This window comes from Cheilinus undulatus, linkage group 14 (genome assembly GCF_018320785.1).
Source record: "Cheilinus undulatus linkage group 14, ASM1832078v1, whole genome shotgun sequence".
NCBI lineage: Eukaryota > Metazoa > Chordata > Actinopteri > Labriformes > Labridae > Cheilinus > Cheilinus undulatus.
This window is the reverse complement of record NC_054878.1, coordinates 38,624,296-38,646,521: the sequence shown is the minus strand read 5'-3', so window position 1 is coordinate 38,646,521 and position 22,226 is coordinate 38,624,296. Positions and strand designations below refer to the sequence as shown.

Genomic DNA, 22,226 nt, shown 5'->3' with positions numbered 1-22,226 from the left:
CTTCAAGCCAGACTGTTTGCCAAGTTTGCTAAGGACAACCTGTAAAAAAAATTAGGCATACTTAAGGCATGTCTTTCAGTCAGAAGAGACCAAACTAGAGCGCTTTGGCCATAAAGACGTAAAAAGAAGGGAGAGGCGTATCACCCAAAGAACGCTGCAACACTGTGAAAATATTAACACTGGGAATCTCAAATGTGGAAGGAATCATGAAGAAAGCAGGATGTGTGAAGATTTTGAAAGAAAAACCTCAGTCAGTAGAAAAACTGGGTCGTTGCTTTGTCTTCCAACACCCCAAACAAATGTGGCTCCTGGTAAAAAAACCACCTCCTGAAGACCAAAGTGAACGTTACCGACTAACCTTTACAAAGCACTGACTTGAATCCCATCGAAAGTCTGGAGTGAACTGAAGAGGTTCATGCCAGAAAACCATCAAATCTAGACTGGCAAAAGAAGAATGGGCAGGGATTCCTCAGGAAACGTGTCTGAGACTTGTTGAAAACGACTGCAGGCTGTTATCCAGCAAAAAGGAGACATGGCTCAGTATTCAGGGGGACTAATAGTTTTGACCCTGGTAGTTTTTGTGTGCATCCTAAAAACTAGAATGTTTGGAAAAGCAGTGGTAAAAATGGCTTGCTCTGTTTAGGGAAAAACTCAGGGGGCTAATAATTTTGTCCACATATGATCAAAGCCATACTGTGACAATAGAGGCATTCATTTTTCTACACCCCCATGGGTGATAGCCAGGGACCAAAGGCATCAGGTTTCCTATTGGTCCACATGCGAGTGCATACATGGGCAAGTCCAGTTATGTTAAAGGTATAATCTCATATTAGTCATGGCTTTCTCTTGAGCCAGCAATATAAAATTACACCTTAATCCATGCAAACTGTTAAAAAATAATTCCATAAGACAAGGATCCTAAAAAAGGAAAGATGTTTATTAAACTTATTTACAGAGTATAATGCCAATAAACAGTGATGGTAATTACCTTTCAACAGGCAAACATGTCCTTTCAAAACTGTTCAGAAAGCCTTTAACTGGAAGCAGAAAAAAATAAGTCTGAACATTTAAATAAAACAAAAAGGCTCCTGGGACTTGAAAAGGATACAAAAATATTCCAGTGAATCAAACAAGCTAAGAAATGTGAAATATGCCCAGTCACTGCTTATTCAGGGAGAATATAAACATCTGAATAGAAAACATTGCTAACATTAACACAACTGGAAATCAAGCAGTGCGGTGTATAAATACTGAGTCATGAATCTTTAAAACTCTACGCCTACTAAACAATGACAACGTAAAGACGTCCTGAAACACCTGAACAGTGTTGGTTTTGCATATGAAAGGCAATTTTGATTTGAATGGATGCCTGACGAATGTCAAAACTGGTTAAAGGTGAACGACTGCCTTATGTGACCCATCGTTAACAAACTTCATGCTATGAAGTTGTAAACGAGGAAGGTCGGTGTGTTGCTGTACTTGGTAGCGAACAGTTTTCCATCCGGTGTTGGGTCAGAGAAGGCGATCTCTTCCTTTGTCAAATGACTGCCGTACATGAAGCTGCTCCTAAAATACACAACAGGGAAATTATTTAACAAGAGAGAAGAACAACACAGTCTTTTAGGTAAGATCTGAAAGATCGATGGATTAATATAATAAAATTGTACTGATTTAAGCTTCTAAAATATAAGGATTCAAAGCTATTTGTACATCCACAGCAGGATTTATGTTTCGTGTTGAATCTTCGCAAAAAGCTAGCGTGCAACTTCCTTAAAATGAAGCTTTAATCTAAAGTGATGCACGTTGCAATCACTGCTATGATTAGTTCACTGGTTAGCACTAGGTGCTCTGAAAATACTTAAAGGCATACTGTGTGTGTTCTAGTGAGATAAATGATTGCAGACGACAAAACAATTTGTCAAATCTACTTGATGTCATCCAAAACAGTTTGAAATAAATCCCCCTGCTCTCAGCAGATTTGGAGCCTCTCTTTTCTTCTTAGCAATAACCAGCATTAAAATTGCACTGGTGAGTAGTAGGGCTGGACAATTAATCGCAAGTTAGAATAAATCGCAATATGGCCTGCTGCAATTTTTAAAATTACAGAAGTTGAAATATTTCTTTAACTTGAAATGTGTCAAAATACCTGTTTAATTAATCAATTTTTGCAGCGGCAGAGATTTTATGTATTTTATGCAAACATTCAGGTATCAATTTTTTTAATGGTTTACAAAAATCCTACTTCTTGTGTTTCATGTATGGTTTTCTTAATCAAAATGAGTGACATAAAATGATAATGCCCTTAAACAAAGCAAATGACATCACATTTGGAATATGAGCAATAATAGTTAGCTCATTCTATCTAAAACTGATGAAGCCTAGCATTGCTTCACAAGTCATACCCCAGCTGTGATCAGCTGGTAGCTGCCCTCGCCTCCCCCACCCCAGCTACCTCCTTTATAGCTTAAAGCTTGTTGCACCCCCACATTAAGATTCATGCTACTATGGATGAATTGCTTTGGAAATAACTGTATTGTTTTCAATACACATGGTCTTATTTATGGAATTATTAATTGCTTGAATTTGTCAAAAAAATATGTAAGATAAAGCCAAGAATAATTGCATATTAAATCGCAATATTTGGGAAAAAATTGCAATTAGATTATTTTTGCAAATGGTTCAGCCCTAGCGAGTAGTGTTCGGGTTAATTATTGCAGAGAAACACAGACGCAATGAAAGCATGTAGTGCTTGGCTCAGATGTATAACCAGACTTAAGAATTTATAGAACAAAATCTTATTTTATTCTATACCATTTAAAAATTCCCTTAATGAGTAAAGCTACTTGATGATAAACTTTATCTTGATTCTGAAAAGCTAACTTAGGATAACAGGAAGTTGACATCATACCTGACTGTGTCCAGCATGCGTGTGGCGATGCCCCGCCGTCTTGCCAGACTGAAGACCCAGATTCGGCTGATCCCGCAAAGGGCCTGTTCAGGGATGGTGGAGCAGCACCATGCTCTGTGTCTCTCCATGAAGTCGTCTTTCTTCATATCTTTATGTTTATCAGGCTGCTCAAGGACTCTGTATGCCTGGAGGGGACAGTAAGTCGATATCATCAAAAGTCAGAAGAAGCACAATTTCATTTCTTCAGCAAAAGAGGGCTTCTATAGTTCCATGTGTAACGTGTCTTTTAGCAGTACCAAAATTAGAACACTTCATATCCTTTATTTCCCAGCCCTATTCCAGCCTACCTGACGTATAGGTTCAGCAACCAGACAGCCGACCACCATGCGCTCTGTATTGATGAACAGGTAGGTCTTAGCCTGTGTGGGTCTGCTCAGAGTCACCTGCTGGAAACCCAACTCGCTGTCTGCTACTTGCCGCACATCCTCAGCCTTGAAAATGCATAAAAAAGCATGTTTATGAAGAATAGGGCAGTAGAAAAACATGGAAAAAATTAGCTTATGAGGACCACCAGTATCTTTTAAACAACACCAGATATTAAAAATTATGGAACAAGCGGGTCTGTGTTGTATGTTTTGTCAAAAAATAAACTGTCGTGTCTTTGATCAATTAAATCAAAGACTGAGAAACAAGTTGAAAGTGTTGCTCTGTACCTTTTTGACAGCGTATTTAGGATCATCAGGCAAGACGAGGAGGATTTTTCCATCCCAAAACTCAGCCACCACCCGCTCTTTCTTCCAGCCCTGGAGACAACACAGAAGAAGCTGCAGTTACAAGCCAACAACTCCAAGCAAACTCACCTCCCCGTGAAGCAAACTGTGCCAGCAGACACGGTAACAGATTTTATAATATCAAAGCAATTCAAACAGAAAAACAAACAATTTCATTATTGCAGAAGCAAAAGGAAACAGATGTTAGGGCAGTAAACAGTGCTTCTGAAGGGTGTGACATCAAACTTGAATCTTAAATCTCGAACAACACATTCAACGGACTGAATAGTTTTTGTGGCCCTTTTGAATTCTCCAGACAATTAAATCACAAAAATAAACTGATAGATTTAGACTTACTCCAAAAATTGCTCACGCTTTACATGTTCTTAATTTCAGTGCTACGTGTCCCAAAAAACAGAGTTCAGAGTAGTTTAAATAGGAAGATTTACCACAAATTTAATGGAGTCAAGGAAGCGCTGGTGGAACTGGCTGTGCTGGAAATTGTCCTCTGGGTTGTCTGCACTGTAAACCATCCCACATGAGCTGCAGGTTGTTGCTCCAAACTGTTTCTGCCCTGCATCCTGATGAGGAAATAAATCATTAGAAGGTTTTTATGCACACTGTTGACACATGGTCAAAGCTAGAATGTACCAAAAACTGGCTCTCCTCTGATAACGTACAATGATGAGCTGGTCATCGCCCTGTTTCTCCTTCCTCCTGCGAACAGGTCTCTCTTTAGCTGAAGACGGTGTCTGCAGTGATGTTATAGGACCAGAAGGGGTGCTGCAGGACACTGGAGCCCGCAGAGCAGCAGTCCTAGAGGACAAAAAAATGGCGTAGGCTTGAATAAGTGCACCAACTTAAAAAAAAACACTCGGATCAGATTCATCTATTCATTTAACTACTTTATCAAATATCATATCAATGACTTGTTTCCATCCATTAGTAGGGAATTTTTAACTAGTGCCTGATTAAAAAACTAATCCAGCAGGGGGAGACTGCTTGGGTTTTTGCTCGTAATGCTTGCATATCTTCAACAGTTTTTGTCTTTACTGTAGATGATAAAACACCTATTTTTACCAAGTATTTCTGTAAGAATCTCAGACCATAACACTTCATATTCTGGGGACACAGAACCGTAATCTAGTTTTGTGTCATACAGAAATCTCACATATTACTGCGTACATGTTTGGAATGTTACAGTCTTGAGACCATCTCACCTCTTCGAGCTTGAGCCAAAGATGGGATACATCGGTGCAGATTCTGTGGAGAAAACAACACTTAAAGCCTTAATGGAGCAAAAGCAATCATGGCATCAAAGTAATCCAGGATGGCTAGATATTGCAAGTAAAGCCTCCTGGTAGGAGGGAAATAACTGGGTAACAGGAGCAGAGAAAAAGTCTGCGTACCTTTGGGTTGGCTACCACCACTCACAGGACTGATTTCACTCAGGTCCAACATGGGTTCAGAGCCACCATCCACCTGGAAGGAGAGCTCAGTTTTATGAATTCAACAATAAATCAGAGAAAATTATAATTGGCACAGCTTTAAGTGTTCAGACTAGAGTAAACTTAAATGTTTAAAACCATAAAAGACCATGATTATCTATGATTATGATAATGGTGTACTCCTGTCATACCTTTGCACTAAAAGGTGAATTCCTGGAGGCAGAACTTGGTGTTGGGGTCACTACTGCAATCTTCCTGGTGCTCTGTTTGGGAGAGCTGCAGAAAAAATATTAATTTTATCAACGCCACATAACAATTCACCTGCCTTTACATGTTGAGCTGACAAGACAACTAAGGCTCTTAATGGGTTTTAACAATTCTGGATTATAAAAGCTGCTCCTATAGAGCAAAGCACCTTAAAGCCTGTGGAGACTCAGCCTCCTCACTAACAGAGTCCATCCAGTCTGTGGGATCAAACTTTGACCTTTGCTTGGTGCTTGGCTGATTGTCTTCTGTCTTAGCTGGCTGGACAGCAGTCTGCAGAGAAAATGAATAATACAATTATTATCAACAAAGCAACAAAATCAACTACATTTGCCCTAAAATCATTTTGGGAGCTATAGTATGTGACCCTAGCTGGCTAATGACACATAAGAGTAGGAGAACATTTTATTAAGACAAGAAATGGACGTTCAAATTCAAGTACCTACACCTGAGGGTCCAAGATGAATACCATAAAATCATGGTGTATACGCCACACTTTTAATACCAATTGTTTCATAAAGAGTTGGCTCTATGTTATATACCAATGCAACCAATAAACCAGTATAATGTGCTGAGAAGTGATAATTACTGCAAGGGCGTGCAGCTGCCACTATCACAAACAGCAAGCTTGAAAATCAGAAAGACAAGCAGACCTGTGGCCAACAACAAAACATAATGGCTCTGGCTGTAGCTATAACTATTACCAATACAGTACAGGGCTGCCCAGATAGCAGGATTTCAAACTTAAAAACCATTCCAGTAAAATTCAAACAATATCTATCCCTTTTTCAATGCATTGGTGATACAAATAGAAGTTACCATCACCCAAAGTTTCTTAATCCTAAAATGTGCAAGCAAACTCCTGCACAACATCTATCTCTCTCAAACACATTGGCAATGTTCCAGTACCAAAAAGCTGCCAACATATTGGTGCAATTTTGGCATTGCAACTTCTTCCACTCTATTTGCAAGACAAAACTTTTTCATCTTAACAAGATGAGAAACATCTGTATATTACAAAACATTAAAATGCCAACCTCAATACAGGGCCATAAAATGTCAGGACAACTTAGTTTTTGCCCTGTTGAGTACCAAAATAAAAAAACAATGCTATAACTCACTTCTGCAGGTTGTTTAGGTTGTGAATTCACCACAGGAGCTGGCAAATTCTGCTGCAACTTCTCACTCTTTGTCTGTGGCAGCACAGCTTTGCTTTTCACTGGAGCTGGCCTATTGGAGGACTTTGGTGCAGATTTCTTGTACATAGATGTGGGTTTCTTCCCCGTACCAAAGAATGCGGCTCCCACAAAGATCTTGGGTTTAGGCTTAAGGCTGCTGAAAGAGACAGTGATGGATTTCTTGAACTCTGGGTGCTTGATGCTGCTGGAAGGAGCCGAGATGGTGTTGGTGGTTGTTGTCAATGTTGCTGGTTTAGTAGGGACACTATTGAATGAAGTAATGCAGAAAAGGCACAAACATGAACACATTTTAAAGCCCAGGAAGCTAAAACATGGTTACAAAAAGCTATAGTAGCAGCTGTAACTGAGTTGCATTTCCACAAGCAATCAGGTTCAGTTCAGTTTGATATGGTGCAGTTTTTTTTTCATTTTTACTGTCAAACGTTTGGAAATGTACCAAAATAACCAATCCATACCCTGTTACTTTCTTGGCACCTTTAGTCGAGATACCAAGTAAGGGTATGATTTGCTGTGGAAATGCATGCAAGATGAGGGTTGATCAAACTGAACCAAGCTGGACCACTTTGTGGAAATGCACTACTAGAAACAAACCTGTTTTTGAGTGTAGAAGGCTTGATTGTTTTCGAAGCAGTCATGCTTTTGGCACCCTTCCTCCCCACATTGGATCCCCCTGCCACCTTTCTTGACATGCTGCCTCCTTGAACATTCCTCTTCTTTTTCTCCAAAGAGGGAGGAGAAGGCAGGGGTGGTGGAGGGGGAGAAGGTAAAGACTCTTTTATGGCCTTTCTCTCTAGTGGGGTGAGATAGACTGACTTCTGTTTGCTGTAGAAGGAGCTCGTAACCACTGATTTTTTGAATGGAGATTTGCAGGGTGATTTGGCAGGGGAGCCTAAAGAGATCAAAGATAAAAGGGTGTTTTTTTAAGGTTATGAGTAAAACCTTAACTGCCAAATATGATGACTAAAATTATCATCAACCCTACCTGCTAGTCTCCGTGGGGACCTCTGTGGTGAGGGACAGTTCTCTTTGTCCACACACCTGCCTGGCTTCTTCCTCGGGGATCTTCTCCTCTCGGGGGACATCTCTCTCACCCCCTTCTTGGATGGGTGACTGGAGATAAAATACAGAAGAGATGAACACTTCCACCCAGATTTAAACAAAATTACATTTTAAAATTGAATCAATGCACCTATTTGTAGAAATTCAACTAACCTTTTAACATGTGTCAATTTGTCACAAGAGGCATGCACCAAAAACATATGAACAGGAAATTTAATTTTACACTCTGTCAATGAAAATGCAACAAGCACACTGACTGAAATACATGTGCAAACAAAATTTCCGGAGGAAATGCACTAACGGAGAGACGTCAGTGTTGGATGCTGCATATGATGGCCCACCTAAGCTCAAGGATTCAGTGACTTGCTCAAGAGCATTTCAGCAGGATCCAGAAGGTGAACCAACAGTGGAACTATCATACCAATTTTGAGACTTTGTCTGTCTGCACATGGCCAAAAGAACACCATACCTATAATGAAGCTTTAAGGGGGCAGCATTATGCTTTGGGGCTCAGAGGCACAAAACTCAGGTCTCTGTTAGGAAGCTAAACATGATGAGGATTTTCACTTCTCAGAGCGACAATAACCCAAAGCATACAAACAAGTCGACGAAAGAATGGCCTCACTGGAGTAGCTTAGCCAGCACTCAGCCTGAACCCTGCTGAAAATGTGAGGGGTGACCTGGAGAGGGTTGTGCATGGGAGACACTGTTGTATTATGGTACATTTTGAGCGCTTTGGAGTGTAAAGTTGGACAAATTACGCCATTTAAAGATAGGCTACAATGATAGACTCCTACACAAAAAGACTGAATGTTGTCATATAATTAAAGGTGCCTCAATCACGTATTAGACTGTGCATATTTAAGCAACCAGTATTTTTACATTTAAGGTGGATGTAGGATATTATCAGCATGTTATCAGTATCTGCAGATATGAAAATTATTGCAGGTATTTACAACAAATATCTCACTGTACTGCTCTTCCTTGATCAACTGTAAATACTGGCCGTAAGAACAAATCAGTTTTTGGAGTTTTAGGCTGGACCAACACATCTATAGGCGGCCTAACAACTTTTCCTCCGATTTCAAAGTTGCAGTAAAATCATGGGAGTCTTACTAAAGTCGCAGCTTGCTCCTGTAGTCTCAGTCGTCAAGTGTAAGGTGGTCAAAAGTCAGCAAACATCTTTCTAGTTATTCATCACCACTCTCTACACTTTTTAAGTTTGTTTTAAGGACTGACATTTGTTCATCCTCAAACCTGAAATTGTGTTGTAAGGGCTACATTTAAATATTGGTATTGGAATAGACTAAAATAATTTTTAAATACTGAATTCTGCAAAAACCCAACATCATGCATCCCTATTGTGGAGCAATCTGGTATCAAAGGTGACACTGATGTCATCTTATCTAACCTGTTGGCTACAGCAAGGGAGCCTGGGTCTGTTTTAGTGGCGGTGTTGTGGTGGCTAATAACCATGTGGTGGTAGGTTATGCAACTTGTAAGTAGCACATAGGAGCATTAATGAGTTGGGGTCTTTTCCCTGAGTCCTCCTCCTGTTATTAGGGCACAAATATCTTTTCAAATTAACAGTGTGTTCAAAACTCACCTCTCAGAGTCCACAGAGGGGAGTTTTCTCTTCCTGGTAGCAGTTGGCATCTTGTCGCAAATATCACCTACACACAGAGAATATAAGAGTAGCTTCAAAATATGTAACTTTAGCTAAAAGAAAAGCTCAAGAATACAGCTTTGTTTAACTTCAATATTACTAATATTAATCACATAATTCTTTATGGAAAAAAATCTAAGAGACATTCTTTTAAAACACTTTCCGTCCTTCGCTTCTGCAGAAATCACACTCAGAAACGTTCGACTAAAGGTCTTCAGTTAACACGGTCACAATTTAAACTTTAACACCGGTAAACTCTTCACCGTAGCCCACTCATATATATCATCGGGGTCTGAATCGGTGTGGTTGTCTAAAACGTTCTGTCTGTCATTGCACAAACAGTAAATATTTTTGCAGTGCTGATGCACAAAGGCACCTATAGTGTTATGGGCGTTAGCACAGCGTTAGGTTTCAGTTGATGTTAAACGTCTCTATCAGCTTAAGTCCAGATGAATGGATAATTGGCGGGATGATTAGCTTATACAAATGTGACTGCCGCATTACAAACTAGCTACCGTGTCGAAGTCAATAAGTTATACACCCCTAACAAAGACAAATGATGAGTCTTGCTAATATGTTACCATGTGTTTAAGAACTATTAAACAAATCACAACGTCTGACGCGTAAACGTTTCTCAACGTGACAGTGAATACAGCTAAAGCAATAAGTTAAAATACGATTTACCAAAAAGAAAAGAAAACTTATACACAATAACGCAAAACTAAACACATGTAGTGTATCTTACCGTGCTACATAAGACAATAAAACTTGATAAGTCTGAGCTCGCGCGTTTACTGCCTCCTCAGTGCGCGGTTCTCTTCTGTGTGTTTTGAACAGCGCGCGCTAGCCTCTAAAAAAAAATTGTACAACTAGGCAGACCCGGAAACGGAAACGCTTATTTAAACTATCAGGCTCTCGTAGCTCAACGAGGGGAAAAGTCCTAGAATTTTCCTTCAAAATAAAGTACTCCTATTTTAGAAATTATATTATTTGTATTCTGTGGAAGTAAAATGAACTTCTACATGTAACTGGTGCAATATAACACACCAGATGTACCTAGTCCTTATAAATTTACACATTACTTAAACCAGGAGTTCTCAACTGAGTCGGGCCCAAAAGTGGATTAAAACATGTTTTGTGTCAAACATGCTGGCTGTGCAAAAAAGCTGCAGTTTTTGATTGAAGTAAAGTGTTTTGATGAAAAAACTATCAGAAATTTGGGTCAGGAAGGGGTTGGTGGTGGATCCTGAGGGCTTACCAGCTGTGACCACTGGCTTAAACTATTGTGGAGTTGTACAGTTGGTATAATTTCATCTTTTCACAACATTTTACTTGCTTTTTACATAACATCAAGTTATTTCATATAAATATATATACTAGTATATAAAGCACAGTGAAAAACAGCAGGAGTTAAATTAGTGGTCTTAATAGCAGACACTATGAAGGACACAAGAAGGAAAAACCTGTTTATATACAATCTGGAAAGAGAGAAATATTGAATCTTATTTAAGACAATGAAAGAGACTGGAAAAGCTACAAAAATAACGGATTAAAAAAGAAACCATGAAATAGCAGAAATTAGAATTTAAGTTTTTCTTTTCAAAGGAGGAAAATGACTTAATCTGGGGCTTACATTAAAGATATAATTCATTTCAGGGAGCCCCTGATAAACAGTAAGGGGATTTTGTTTCATCTTGCGCAAACAATTTATGATCTGGTGAGTAAAGCTAATGACTGACCTGTCACTTCTGGCTAAAATACTTTATCTTGGCAACGACAGAGGCATACTATGTATCTCTCACTTGCCATTATAATAACATCCAGAAATAGCTGACACACAGAAATAAATAATTACGTGAAGTGTGGGTTCGTGGGCAACATCATGGGTATTATTGACTGAGATTGAAAGTGTAAGATCATATCAATGAAATTTTACATTCTATATTTTTGACCTGGGTAAATATCTACCGAATCACCTAATTATATCCTAAAATAATCTCAACATATTGGCTGAATAAAAACAACAGTGCAGTTTTTAGTATTGGGTTTTATATTCTAAGATTTTTCTTAAGGAATGCTTTGTGTATGATAAATTTGGGGATGAAGGTAAACAGGCTTTTAAAAGAGATTTTAATTAAAAAAAATGTTTTACTACAAACATAATATTTAGTCAATGTTCTGAAGGAATTTCCCCTTTATTTTTTTAACTAGAACTGGCGCTTCCTGATTTATGGCACACCAACTTCCTGTAGCTTGACGCAGCTGCATAACAACTTCCTGGGTCAACTTGTACGTGCCAAAAGTGACAGTAGCAACGTTCAGTCGGCAGAAAACTTTTTATATTTAGTTGTTTGCTTAGAAACGTGTTGTATTGAAACATATTCACGAAGAGAGGCGACTTTTAAGTCACGAAAAATGGTGTTTTACTTCACAAGTGCTGGTAAGTAAAGCTAGATGGTTAGCAGTAATGCTAGCTTGTAGCCCGGTTAGACAATTCTCTTCTACAGCTTCAATCAAACTTTTTTATGTCTGTAATTTGTGTGTTTCGCATCACTTACTATCTCAACCCCATTATTGAACTGTTATCTTGTTTTCTTTTAGTGGTGAACCCTAACTACACGATCTACATGGGAAAAGACAAATATGAAAGTAAGTTTGTTATCGCTAGGCCACAGAGAAACTCTCTGTATAAGCACTTCAAGCTTTTTAATTCTTGTGCTCATCTAATGAACTTATAAAAGTCACGTAATATTTAAACACTTACTAGTTGAGGTTGTTTTTGCAGACGAGGATCTGATAAAGTACGGATGGCCTGAGGACATCTGGTGAGGCTTTTGTGATTTCTGCACATGGATTAACAGTATTGTTTACATCTTCTTATGCATTAATTATCGAAATGTTAAGGTCAGTATTGTCAAACACACCTTGTTTTTCCTTCAGGTTTCACGTGGACAAATTATCCTCTGCTCACGTTTATCTGAGACTGCCAAAGGTAAGAGGTCCGCGGTTAAACTGAAATTGTACCATGTTTTTACTTCAGCTTAAATTTTAGATGTGCAGTCAGACTTCATTTATTCCAACGTTGTTAATTTCTCATGTAAACTTACTGCTGTAACAGCACAGTTTACCAGTTTCGGATCAATAAAGTCCATCCATCTATTCATCTGTGATTTGATTTCACAATAGTACTAATTTTCAGTACTTCATCATGTCACAAGTTCTGATTGGTTAAAGTTTATATCTGTATAAATAACAGTATCGATGAACTGCCTTAAATATTTGGTTTATTCTGGTTTTGGTTAACGTGTTGCAACATGTAATTAAGCACAAATGAGTTGAGATGCTTATGTACAGAAGTTTAATAAAATCTTGAAGACAGCTAATATTTTCACGAACATCCTTCAGGGTGCGCTGTTGCTTTAAACAAGACGTAGAGAGATCTTGAAATGCAGGCACTTCTAAGTGCGCAATTCTAGCTGTTATTATGAAATGAAAACAGAATAGAAATAAGTAGTTGTTTTAGCATGCAATTGAAGAAGAAGTGTGTTTTTAATTTGCAAGTGCAGTGTGCCATTGAAAACACAAGGCTACACATCTTAATTATTACAGCTATTGAATTTTTGCAGATTTTATTTGTGCTGTTATTTACAAATTCATTTTAGCCAAGACAGGTTGAGACATTTACAAAAAAATCTCTTTTTGTCTATTTTAGCATGTTCTCCTCCAAAATACTTGATGTTAAACATTTTTAGTGTTCCAAAAAGAAAATTCACAGTATGGAATTGATAAGGGAATCGATATCAATAAAATCTTATCAATTCCCATCCCTAGTTCAGACACAAAACTTCAGTCCTTTAAAACACACTTTGAAGTTTAAGGAATGAGGATGAACAAAGAAAAAGGCTTCGAGGTCTTGCCTAAAATGCTACTAACATATTGGTACATACAACCAATATTTACAGCCATTATATTTGATTAAAATATTAGCAGTAATTTCATACCTGCTGATATGAATAATTAGCTTTTTAGATTCAGATTCAGACACATTTATTTATCCTATAAAGGCAATTCAGTTTCACAGTCTACCAAGCCTTATTAAAAATGTTAAACTGATATCTACTGACATCAATATCATGTCCATTATAGAAAAAAGGGCTTTCTGGCACTGTGTGAGGATTAAACTAGCTCTTAGACTGAACGATTTGATGCATCTGGATCATTCTTAACGCCCTTTGTGTGTATTTTTTCCTAGGGTCAGACAATAGATGATATTCCTCCGGAGGTGCTGATAGACTGTGCCCAGCTGGTTAAACAAAACAGTATCCAAGGTGACAATCTGTTTCTTTGGCTGTAAAATGTCCAATATGTAGAGTTTTCACTCTGAAATGTCTGCATTTATTTAAAAAGGACTAAATTTATGTTATATATTTTTAGTTAAGTACTTCTATGACCTCAAATATGTCCTGGAAGTACTTGAACTGCTACTGAAAGCTGCTGTATGTCATTCATGTTTTGTGCTGCTTACTTGTGATAGACCATGATTATCCTCTACCAACTCCCAAGCTCCCCTACTTAATATTTGAAAAACTGCTCTCCATAAGGTATATTAACAAAACAACTACTGTTTTGATTTCATTGGCGAATGTTACATACATAGGGAGAAAAGCTGCTTAAAGTGGTGTTTCTGGTTTGCTAGTACCTTGTTGTGTAGACCAGAAAAGCCACTTAAAAACTCCTTTCTCCTTCATTATGTCATATTTATCCACAAAACAAAATGCTGTTTTTTGTTTAGTAAATGCACTTCATGGAGTGCAGTTCTTATTAAAAAGACTCCTCAGTTCAAAAAAGGAAGTCAGCAGTGGAGTTTCTACTCATTTTTTATTTCCCCATTTTCTCCTGCCTCTTGCCTTTTGCAAACTGTGAATGCATTCATAATATGTTGGTCTTAATGCCGTAAATCAACATTAACTTTTTTACTTTAACAGTGATTTTGTCAAACATGTTGTAGTAACATTTCTCCTTGTATATAAAAATAAACTGCAATGTTTTCTTTTAGGCTGTAAGATGAACAACATCAATGTTGTTTACACACCGTGGGCCAACCTGAAGAAAACCGGGGACATGGATGTAGGACAGATTGGCTTCTATCGACAGAAAGAGGTCAGCAACTGAAGCACTAATTTTTTTAAAATGCCATTAGTCTGTTTTGATTACTTAAAAACCAGTTGACATTTCCATGCTTGTACTGTTTTTCAGGTAAAGATCGTGGCAGTCGAGAAGAAAGTCAACGAGATCGTAAACCGCTTGGAGAAAACAAAAGTGGAGCGTTTCCCTGACCTGGCGGCGGAGAAAGAGTCAAGAGACCGTGAGGAGAGGAACGAGAAGAAAGCTCAGCTACAAGAGCAGAAGAAGAAAGAGAAGGAGGAGCAGAAGAGGAAAAAAGAGATGGAAGAACTCAGGTTTGCCCAAAACCCTGACTTTATTGTTCTTGTCTTAAAATAATTAAAATAACAGCGTTATTCTAGTGACTTTTGCTGATGTATAAGGCTATACGGTAAAAGATAACTTCAGCTCATCATTTGTGAATTCTGGTGTGAAATTTTCTCACTGTCTGACTAAACACCCTTTAAAATTATCTATTTTTATCCTTTGGTGTCTCTCCAGGAGCTATTCTTCACTGATGAAATCTGAGAATATGAAAACAAATGAGGTGAGACAGATCCACAAACTTTGATTAGGGTTTAATATTTCCCACTTCAGGGTCATGCGTGGTCTGTGTTTGGTGTCAGCAGTGATAAATGTTCACACCATTAACTTTTCCTTTATGTCCAGGATGGCTACGATTCAGATGACTTCATGTAAGAGGTGAACACCGGGCAGCAAGCAGACCAGAATCCTCCTCCACCCCTCAGACCTGCCGTCAGGATGCTCCCCTGCTGCTTTTGCTTGCTGTAACTCTGCACTGACACAGGAAAAATAAGGAAAAATGGATACCTATTTTGCTTTTGAACACTATGGAGCAGAAAGCGAGCTGATGAGGGACGGCGCCAGGACCTGTGCTATGTGCTGATTGGCTGAGACTCTGTGTCTGATTCAAATCGAGCTGACTGGCGTCATTGTGAAGAGATGACACTGTAAAAGAAAGAACAGGACAACGAGAATGCTGAGGATTAATATGAGGGGAAAACTCCCAATGCTGATGTATGATAAAAACTAGTGTGTGGGTGTGTTAATAACCCAACACACCCTTCTGTTCCTTTACTTCATCTTGTCATTTTTCTGCATGTCAGATTTTATTAAATATATTCTATGTATTAGCTTAAATCATAGTTTTGTTGATGAATCATAATATTCTTTCACAAAGTACCATAAATCAGCCGTTTAACTGCAGTGTTGACTCAGAGGATACATGAAGTGCTACATTTTCTTTTCTATGGATACTGTCTAAACCACAAGAAATAACTAACTTTACAACATGAAAACATTTTTATGAACAGACATATTTAAAAATGTATATTTTATTCTTTTCAAATGAACTTGGGGCAGGAAATGAATAGGAAGCAGTTGTATTTTGAAGCATTTCTGTGTGTTTTTTTTTTCATTGAACAGTTATTTCAACAGAAGAGGATTACAGTCTGATATGAGAATGAAATTTTGTTTATTATACACTTTGAGAATAAAGTTGAAATGTCAAGAATGATACTGAAACACAATTCTAAGAAGATAGAAATGTCATTCTCCCCTCTCTAGTCCCTGTTTCAGACTCTATCCACTGTCATTCTTTTATTAAACAAAAAAAAGGATAAAGGCCTCTAAATACATTTTAAGAATGGAAAAGTCAGGGAAAAAAATAAAAGTTCAAGAATAAAACAAATACAATTTCAGCTTTATTCTCAACATTTCAGTGTCATTTAGGAAAATCTATTCCAAATTTATTCTTGAAATTCTGTCTTTTTTCCTCCACATTTCTACTCTTTGTATTTTAACATTATGCTTGGCATTTTGGCTTTATTTCTGTCACTCTGCTGTAAAAGTCACTCTTCTAATACACCTGTGGTCTGGCTTCTGCAGTTTTCACTCTTTTGAGTGATTGGCAGAAGTCAAACTACATTTTGAAGAGTTAAAATACAAACTAACAGTTCAATAATTCTGTATTTCCTGTAGGTAGAGTGAGTTTTAAACCTGCTGTAGCTACTCCACTCCCCCTGTTCTATTAGAAAAAAAATCTGCTGTGAGAATTGCCTACAAAAAAAGCCAAACAGAAAAAGTATACGGAGTGATTTCAACATGTTAAAGCTACTGTATTTCAAGAAGGTAGTCTATTGATATGAATCTTAAATGTACAGGAAAATGAGTCACATCGTTTTCATGAAATTACTCAGTCAGTGAGAGGAAAGAACAAACTGGTTGTAACTGGATGAATAGTTGGCTGTTTGGCTGGCAGCTGGTGCTTATGGAAAGCCCTGTAGCAAGACAGAATTGGTCAATTAAGGTGCTTTGATTGTATAAAAAATGTAATCAAACTTCATCATATTAATGTTCGGGGATTATATCTGTGACTTGGTTTGTTCACTTTTCATGTCAAATTGTGTCCCTGCTGTCCAGTTTAAAAATCACTGTTTTGTATAATATCTATAAAACAAAATGGTAGCAGCAAATGCTTTATATTCATGGGTAGTGAATCAGAATGTTGGGAAAATGTTCATTTAAGGAGAAAAGTTTGTCCTAAGCATCTGAAATGTAGCCTTGTTATTATTACTATATGTGCTGTCATTTGGGATTAAAACCAACACTTGCCTCTTTATTCACTGATTTATTTTTTCCAATATAACCCCCTCCCAGATAGAAGACTTGTTTAGCTAGTTTAACACAGTTTTCAGCTGGTCCCATTTTGTGTGCTGTTGTCAGTATCTTTATATTGGAAGATGATCTGATTGAGGTGTTAGGCAAGCCGGAGTAGTTTTGCTTTAGGTAGAATAATGAGAAAACATTAAACTTTTATATCTAAAATCTTCATTTCCAAACTTAGCAAACAGCTGAGTCAGGATTCTTCCATGTGTCTCTGTCTTTGCTGAAATGGGGCTCATGTAGTGAAGTTACTTTCAGATTATACAATGGCATTTTCCTGTCTAAACAGGGTGTTACAAACCACACCGCTGTCTGTCCTTTCTGCTTATCTTCCCGTGACACGTCCAGTATTTACAGTACAGATTCAGCTATGATTGTTAAACATGCAGAACAAATAATTTGGAGGATGCGGGCATCGATCTCGCTACCTCTCGCATGCTAAGCGAGCGCTCTACCATTTGAGCTAATCCCCCGTGCTACATGGAACCTTGGTGACGTCACGAAACTAAGGTAAATTTGAGACGTTTTGGCTTTTTTATGGATACTACCATGGACGAAATTTTGATTTCAGAGGTGGGGGGGACACAACTGGTTTGAGTACAGGGGGTATGGTCAATAGACCTCATTTACATAAAATTATACCTAATTTTTGAGTAAAAATAAGCTATAATAAGATATAATAAGATATAAAAATAAGATTATCATCACTCTAACATTTGTCACAATGCTCAATCTCATGACTAACATATCTTTATTCTTTCAACCTCACCTGTGAGCCTCCAGTCTCTCCTCCTCTACCTCCTCCATCTCCTCCAGCCTCTCTTGCTCTACCTCCTCCTGTATCTTCTTCTGGATTTCTATTATCTGTCACCTGACAAAAAAATATTGATGGATGACATATGAACAGTGGAACAATTTGGGATGCAACAATCATTGAAACTCAGTTTCTCAATTATTATGTCTAATTTATTCACAAACAATATGGATGTATAAAATCACATTTATAATCCAAGGTTTTATTTTATTTTTCCCACAAACTTTCATTGTTAGTGTTTTTAAACAGTGGCTGCCTTTCAAAACACAAATAATACATGAAAAAAAAAAAATCAAAAAGTGTATCTCTTTGGCTTTAAATATACGCTTTTTTAAAATCTCTGTGTTGTTGAGGATCTACAGTAATAATAATAATAATAATAATAATAATAATAATATTCTATTTGTCAGCTCTTTCAATAAAACTGAGACACTTTACAAGAATAAAACATAAGTTTATCATAAAGTTAAATAATAGAATATTAAAAAAAATTCAAGTAATACTATTACTACTACTACCACTACTACTAATAATAATAATAGGAGGGGAGAGAGTCTGAGTTTCTGATGGATGAGGGGAAGGAGTTTGTGGTGTAATGTGTTCATCTGAGTAACTTACACTTTCACTTCTAAAGAAGTCTCTTATATCCAGTTTTCTTTTTCCGACATCTTGCCACCTGGCTGCGCCTAATTAGCAAACACACATTCACATGCATGCACACACACAGACACACATTCAATGTTAATGTAAACGAAACCTCTGATATCAAAATCCGTCTAGCTGACGTGACCAAGGCAGAACAAATGCCCAACATGTTAACAACTTACAGTGACAAATGAACGTGGACTCATGGCCAACTATCTAAACACCGGTGTGCTCATGTGCTATAGTCCAGGCGCTGTTTACAACCAGATGGAGTGACAGCGGGGACGGCCAATCACACGTTAGCAAGAAATGGCAAAGCCAATCACTGAGCTTGTGGGCCAGTGGGCGGTCTAAAGAGAAACAGGCTTCAGCTTGAGCAGCCGTTTTCCGCTTGGTCCTAGTGCTCAACCTGTCTCCATTTAATATAGCGTAACATTGTTTTTGGATGGTAAAAACTGCAAGGGACCAAAACTGCCTTTTTAAAAAGTGCAGGGGACATGTCCCCCCTGCCCCCCCCCCCCAAATTACGTCCCTGGATACTACCATCTTTGCTAGTTGTGGAAATCAGAATTCTTTACTCGGTCAACTTTCATACTATGCTTCCATTCTGCGGTTGAATTTCTTGTACATTGGTATCACTGAAACATCTCAGACTGCTATGAGGCCTAAGTTATACATGCTTAATGACGAAATAACGGCTTTGACAGCACGAATGTTGTTTAACGTGTCATTATTGTGATCACGGCCGACTTTGACAAAAAAAGACTCACAGGCAGCATCTCTCCGAGGGTCCGACTGCACTTCACCTATGTGTGCATCAGTACTAGAAATACAAAAACACCATCTCAAAAGACATTAGCCGTGTGTTTGAACTGTAAGCTATGAAGCCAGGTGTGCTAATAGTGTCATCCTCGAAAAATGAAGCTTCTGGAGGATGCGGGCATCGATCCCGCTACCTCTCGCATGCTAAGCGAGCGCTCTACCATTTGAGCTAATCCCCCATGTTCTGTTGCCGTCTGATGACGTCATTATAGAGAGACGGAGGGACGGGCAAACCTCTTCAGTTTAAGAACGTAGGAGGGTCTGGTGTTGTGCTAATTTCTGCTACCTGTCAAGAATGGGAACTTTAGCCTCCCCGCAGTTAAGCTTTAAAAACACAAATAAACTTAATTTCTGTGCAATTTTACATGTAAACGAGGATATAGTTTTAATTAACGCTGGGACTAACCTTTATTTCAATGTGTCCTCACAATTTATGAAGAAAAATCACCCCGCCTTTTTCAAAAAACTATCATAAAGGTACCATCCTAGCTTACTAACGCTGCCGATGTTGTTGTAACGTGGAAAAAGCAACTCCTTCGAGCCGGATTTGAACCAGCGACCTAAGGATGTCTCCAGATACTCCTCTACAGTCCTCCGCTCTACCAACTGAGCTATCGAAGGGGCGTGGCTTGGTTCCAAGTGGTTATTGACAATATAGATTTTGATTAAATACATTACATTAGCAATATATAAAAAACAACACATGACTCTTTCGGCCCACTCGGGGGATCCTCACAAAACAGGTGCATTATCACAATAAGCAAGCCCTAGAATGAAGTCCTTCTCTTGCCCTCTAAAGTCTACATACACACTTCGAGCAGCAGTTTAACAGGAGAACTCAAAATAAAGCCTTTGGTGAGTTAACGTAAGTGCAAATATTTACATTATCTTTTTTTCCTGTTTTTGATCAAAGAAACTGAAATGTACGTTAATATATTATAAAGCACTGATAGGAAAGCATTAAAATCTTATGATGCCGGAATTTTTTCATGTATTTTTGTCTATTTTTTGTTTCTTTTTGTTCTTTTTTATCACAATGTTTTTTTTCCTTTCTTATATTCTTTGTTACAAAGTCTTATTATAATATGGTCATGTTTAATTATAAGCCCGTTGATTTCACGCTACATGAGACTCTTTCAGGCGTTTAATTTCTTCAGCATTGATAAAGAATCAACCAAATGTAAAGGGTAAGGTGTTAGCTCATTTTCGTTACCTGTCAAGATTTAGAACTTAAGCATGCCTAAACTTAAAACCAAATAAACTTAATGTTCTGTTCAATTTTACTTGTAAATGAGAATATAGTTGTTATCAACACTGGTACTTATGTTTTATTAAGGCCTCCTTACAGTTTATGAAGTCAACTCACCCCGAGTATCCAGAAAACTAGCTAAAAGGTTGGACACTAGCTCACAAGTGTTAGCGGTTGATGGGCTAAGGCTAAGCTAATGTTACTGATGCGTTGTTTAGCATTTGACATAGAAAAATTAACTCCTTCGAGCCGGATTTGAACCAGCGACCTAAGGATGTCTTTGAGTGATCCACTACAGTCCTCCGCTCTACCAACTGAGCTATCGAAGGGGCAAGACTTACAATTAACCGATTGTGGACCTTTCGGCCCACTAGGGGGACTCTTCACACACAGAAGGTGCAGGATCTCAATAGGCAAGTCCTGTGCGTCGTGTGTTTTGTTTTGGTTTTTTGTTTGTTTGGTTTTTTTGTTAACATGGAGCCCCCTTGGTACTTTATATCTTCTAAGTTTGACAAGAATACATAAAATAAGAATCTCACTTACCATTTTGAAAGCAGTAATGAATCTGCGTTTAAGTCTCGTACATATAAAAACATCGTCGCGTTAGTGTGTGGTCAACGCAGACAATTACGACATCTCTTTCCAAAAGAAGATGATTGGAGGATGCGGGCATCGATCCCGCTACCTCTCGCATGCTAAGCGAGCGCTCTACCATTTGAGCTAATCCCCCATGATGCGTAGCGACGTGATGACGTCACGATATGATCCAAATCAACGGGCAACAGAATCGATCGCAACAGTTGTCCGAGCCGCTGACAGTCGACTCTTATGTTCGCTCCTCAAAAAGAACCCACAAATTCTCAATAAACATCACAAAAGTGATAATTACAACAAATGTATTGTAGCAGCTGTACTACTCGACTTTTTCAGAAGCTCAAGACCACATGTATGCTTACAATAATTCTTGTCAAACTTCATTGACAAGAGTGATGCCGAGGGCAAGAAGGGTCAGGGGTTGCGCTTAATTTTGTTACCTGACAATACACAACAAATGAGTGTTTTAGCTAACTACATTTTAGGATAGAAAACACAACAAACGCCGTTCTGATCCTCCATGACATGCATTTACATCTTGTTTGCTTTTACGAAAACTCGAAACATAACTTGCATTACATTTCTCTGCGAGCTTTTGAGTAGAAAAGGTATTCAAGCTAGTTAGCTAAAACTTTGGATAACTAGCAAACGTTGGCTTGGCTAATCCATCTGCAGTAGGTTATACTTCTGAAGCCATATCCGTTAATTAAAAGTCGATTCCTTCGAGCCGGATTTGAACCAGCGACCTAAGGATGTCTTTGGAGGGTCCACTACAGTCCTCCGCTCTACCAACTGAGCTATCGAAGGCGGTGGCATGGAAGAGAATGTTGTTTTGTACTAGAAATTGGGACCCCAAACTCCCAGATCAGCCAGGGATGTGGTGAACCTGAGGCAACTAGGGTGAACTTTTACCTACCCTGGTACGACGTCAATATGTGTG

The 22,226-nt window shown here is 38.3% G+C and overlaps 2 protein-coding genes and 5 non-coding genes across 7 annotated transcripts; 1 reads left to right on the top strand and 6 right to left on the bottom strand.

Annotated features, from left to right (window-relative positions):
- Positions 1–919: 919 nt before the first annotated feature.
- On the bottom strand, positions 920–10,176 carry esco2 (establishment of sister chromatid cohesion N-acetyltransferase 2). Its single transcript, XM_041805276.1, has 15 exons — positions 10,060–10,176; positions 9,255–9,321; positions 7,572–7,699; positions 7,181–7,478; positions 6,512–6,833; positions 5,542–5,663; positions 5,318–5,402; positions 5,088–5,160; positions 4,899–4,941; positions 4,359–4,494; positions 4,128–4,259; positions 3,622–3,711; positions 3,256–3,399; positions 2,909–3,093; positions 920–1,566 (listed from the first exon to the last, which is right to left on the bottom strand). Exons 2-15 carry the CDS (start codon positions 9,302–9,304, stop codon positions 1,434–1,436), a joined length of 1,941 nt encoding a protein of 646 aa, XP_041661210.1. The 5' UTR covers positions 9,305–9,321; positions 10,060–10,176; the 3' UTR covers positions 920–1,433.
- A 1,401-nt stretch (positions 10,177–11,577) lies between these two features.
- On the top strand, positions 11,578–17,118 carry ccdc25 (coiled-coil domain containing 25). The gene is made up of 9 exons (XM_041805291.1): positions 11,578–11,754; positions 11,916–11,963; positions 12,100–12,139; positions 12,255–12,306; positions 13,567–13,642; positions 14,371–14,474; positions 14,571–14,773; positions 14,979–15,024; positions 15,147–17,118. Exons 1-9 carry the CDS (start codon positions 11,730–11,732, stop codon positions 15,174–15,176), a joined length of 624 nt encoding a protein of 207 aa, XP_041661225.1. The 5' UTR covers positions 11,578–11,729; the 3' UTR covers positions 15,177–17,118.
- A 2,431-nt stretch (positions 17,119–19,549) lies between these two features.
- trnaa-agc lies at positions 19,550–19,622 on the bottom strand. Its single transcript has one exon. It is a non-coding gene; the product is annotated as a tRNA-Ala (tRNA).
- Positions 19,623–19,975: 353 nt separating this feature from the next.
- On the bottom strand, positions 19,976–20,064 carry trnay-gua. Its single transcript is given in 2 exon segments — positions 19,976–20,011; positions 20,028–20,064. It is a non-coding gene; the product is annotated as a tRNA-Tyr (tRNA).
- An 868-nt stretch (positions 20,065–20,932) lies between these two features.
- Positions 20,933–21,021, bottom strand: trnay-gua. The gene is given in 2 exon segments: positions 20,933–20,968; positions 20,985–21,021. It is a non-coding gene; the product is annotated as a tRNA-Tyr (tRNA).
- Positions 21,022–21,349: 328 nt separating this feature from the next.
- Positions 21,350–21,422, bottom strand: trnaa-agc. The gene has a single exon. It is a non-coding gene; the product is annotated as a tRNA-Ala (tRNA).
- Positions 21,423–22,004: 582 nt separating this feature from the next.
- Positions 22,005–22,093, bottom strand: trnay-gua. Its single transcript is given in 2 exon segments — positions 22,005–22,040; positions 22,057–22,093. It is a non-coding gene; the product is annotated as a tRNA-Tyr (tRNA).
- Between the last annotated feature and the right edge of the window lie 133 nt (positions 22,094–22,226).

Bases quoted from the DNA above. Each gene is read 5' to 3' on its own strand.
- esco2 (XM_041805276.1), bottom strand. From the start codon at position 9,304: ATGCCAACTGCTACCAGGAAGAGAAAACTCCCCTCTGTGGACTCTGAG. The intron at 7,479-7,571 runs GTAGGGTTGATG...TGATCTCTTTAG, and splicing joins GTCCCCACGGAGACTAGCAG to GCTCCCCTGCCAAATCACCC. The intron at 3,400-3,621 runs GTACAGAGCAAC...TGCATTTTCAAG, and splicing joins CTAAATACGCTGTCAAAAAG to GCTGAGGATGTGCGGCAAGT.
- ccdc25 (XM_041805291.1), top strand. From the start codon at position 11,730: ATGGTGTTTTACTTCACAAGTGCTG. The intron at 11,964-12,099 runs GTAAGTTTGTTA...TTGTTTTTGCAG, and splicing joins GGGAAAAGACAAATATGAAA to ACGAGGATCTGATAAAGTAC. The intron at 13,643-14,370 runs GTGACAATCTGT...GTTTTCTTTTAG, and splicing joins TAAACAAAACAGTATCCAAG to GCTGTAAGATGAACAACATC.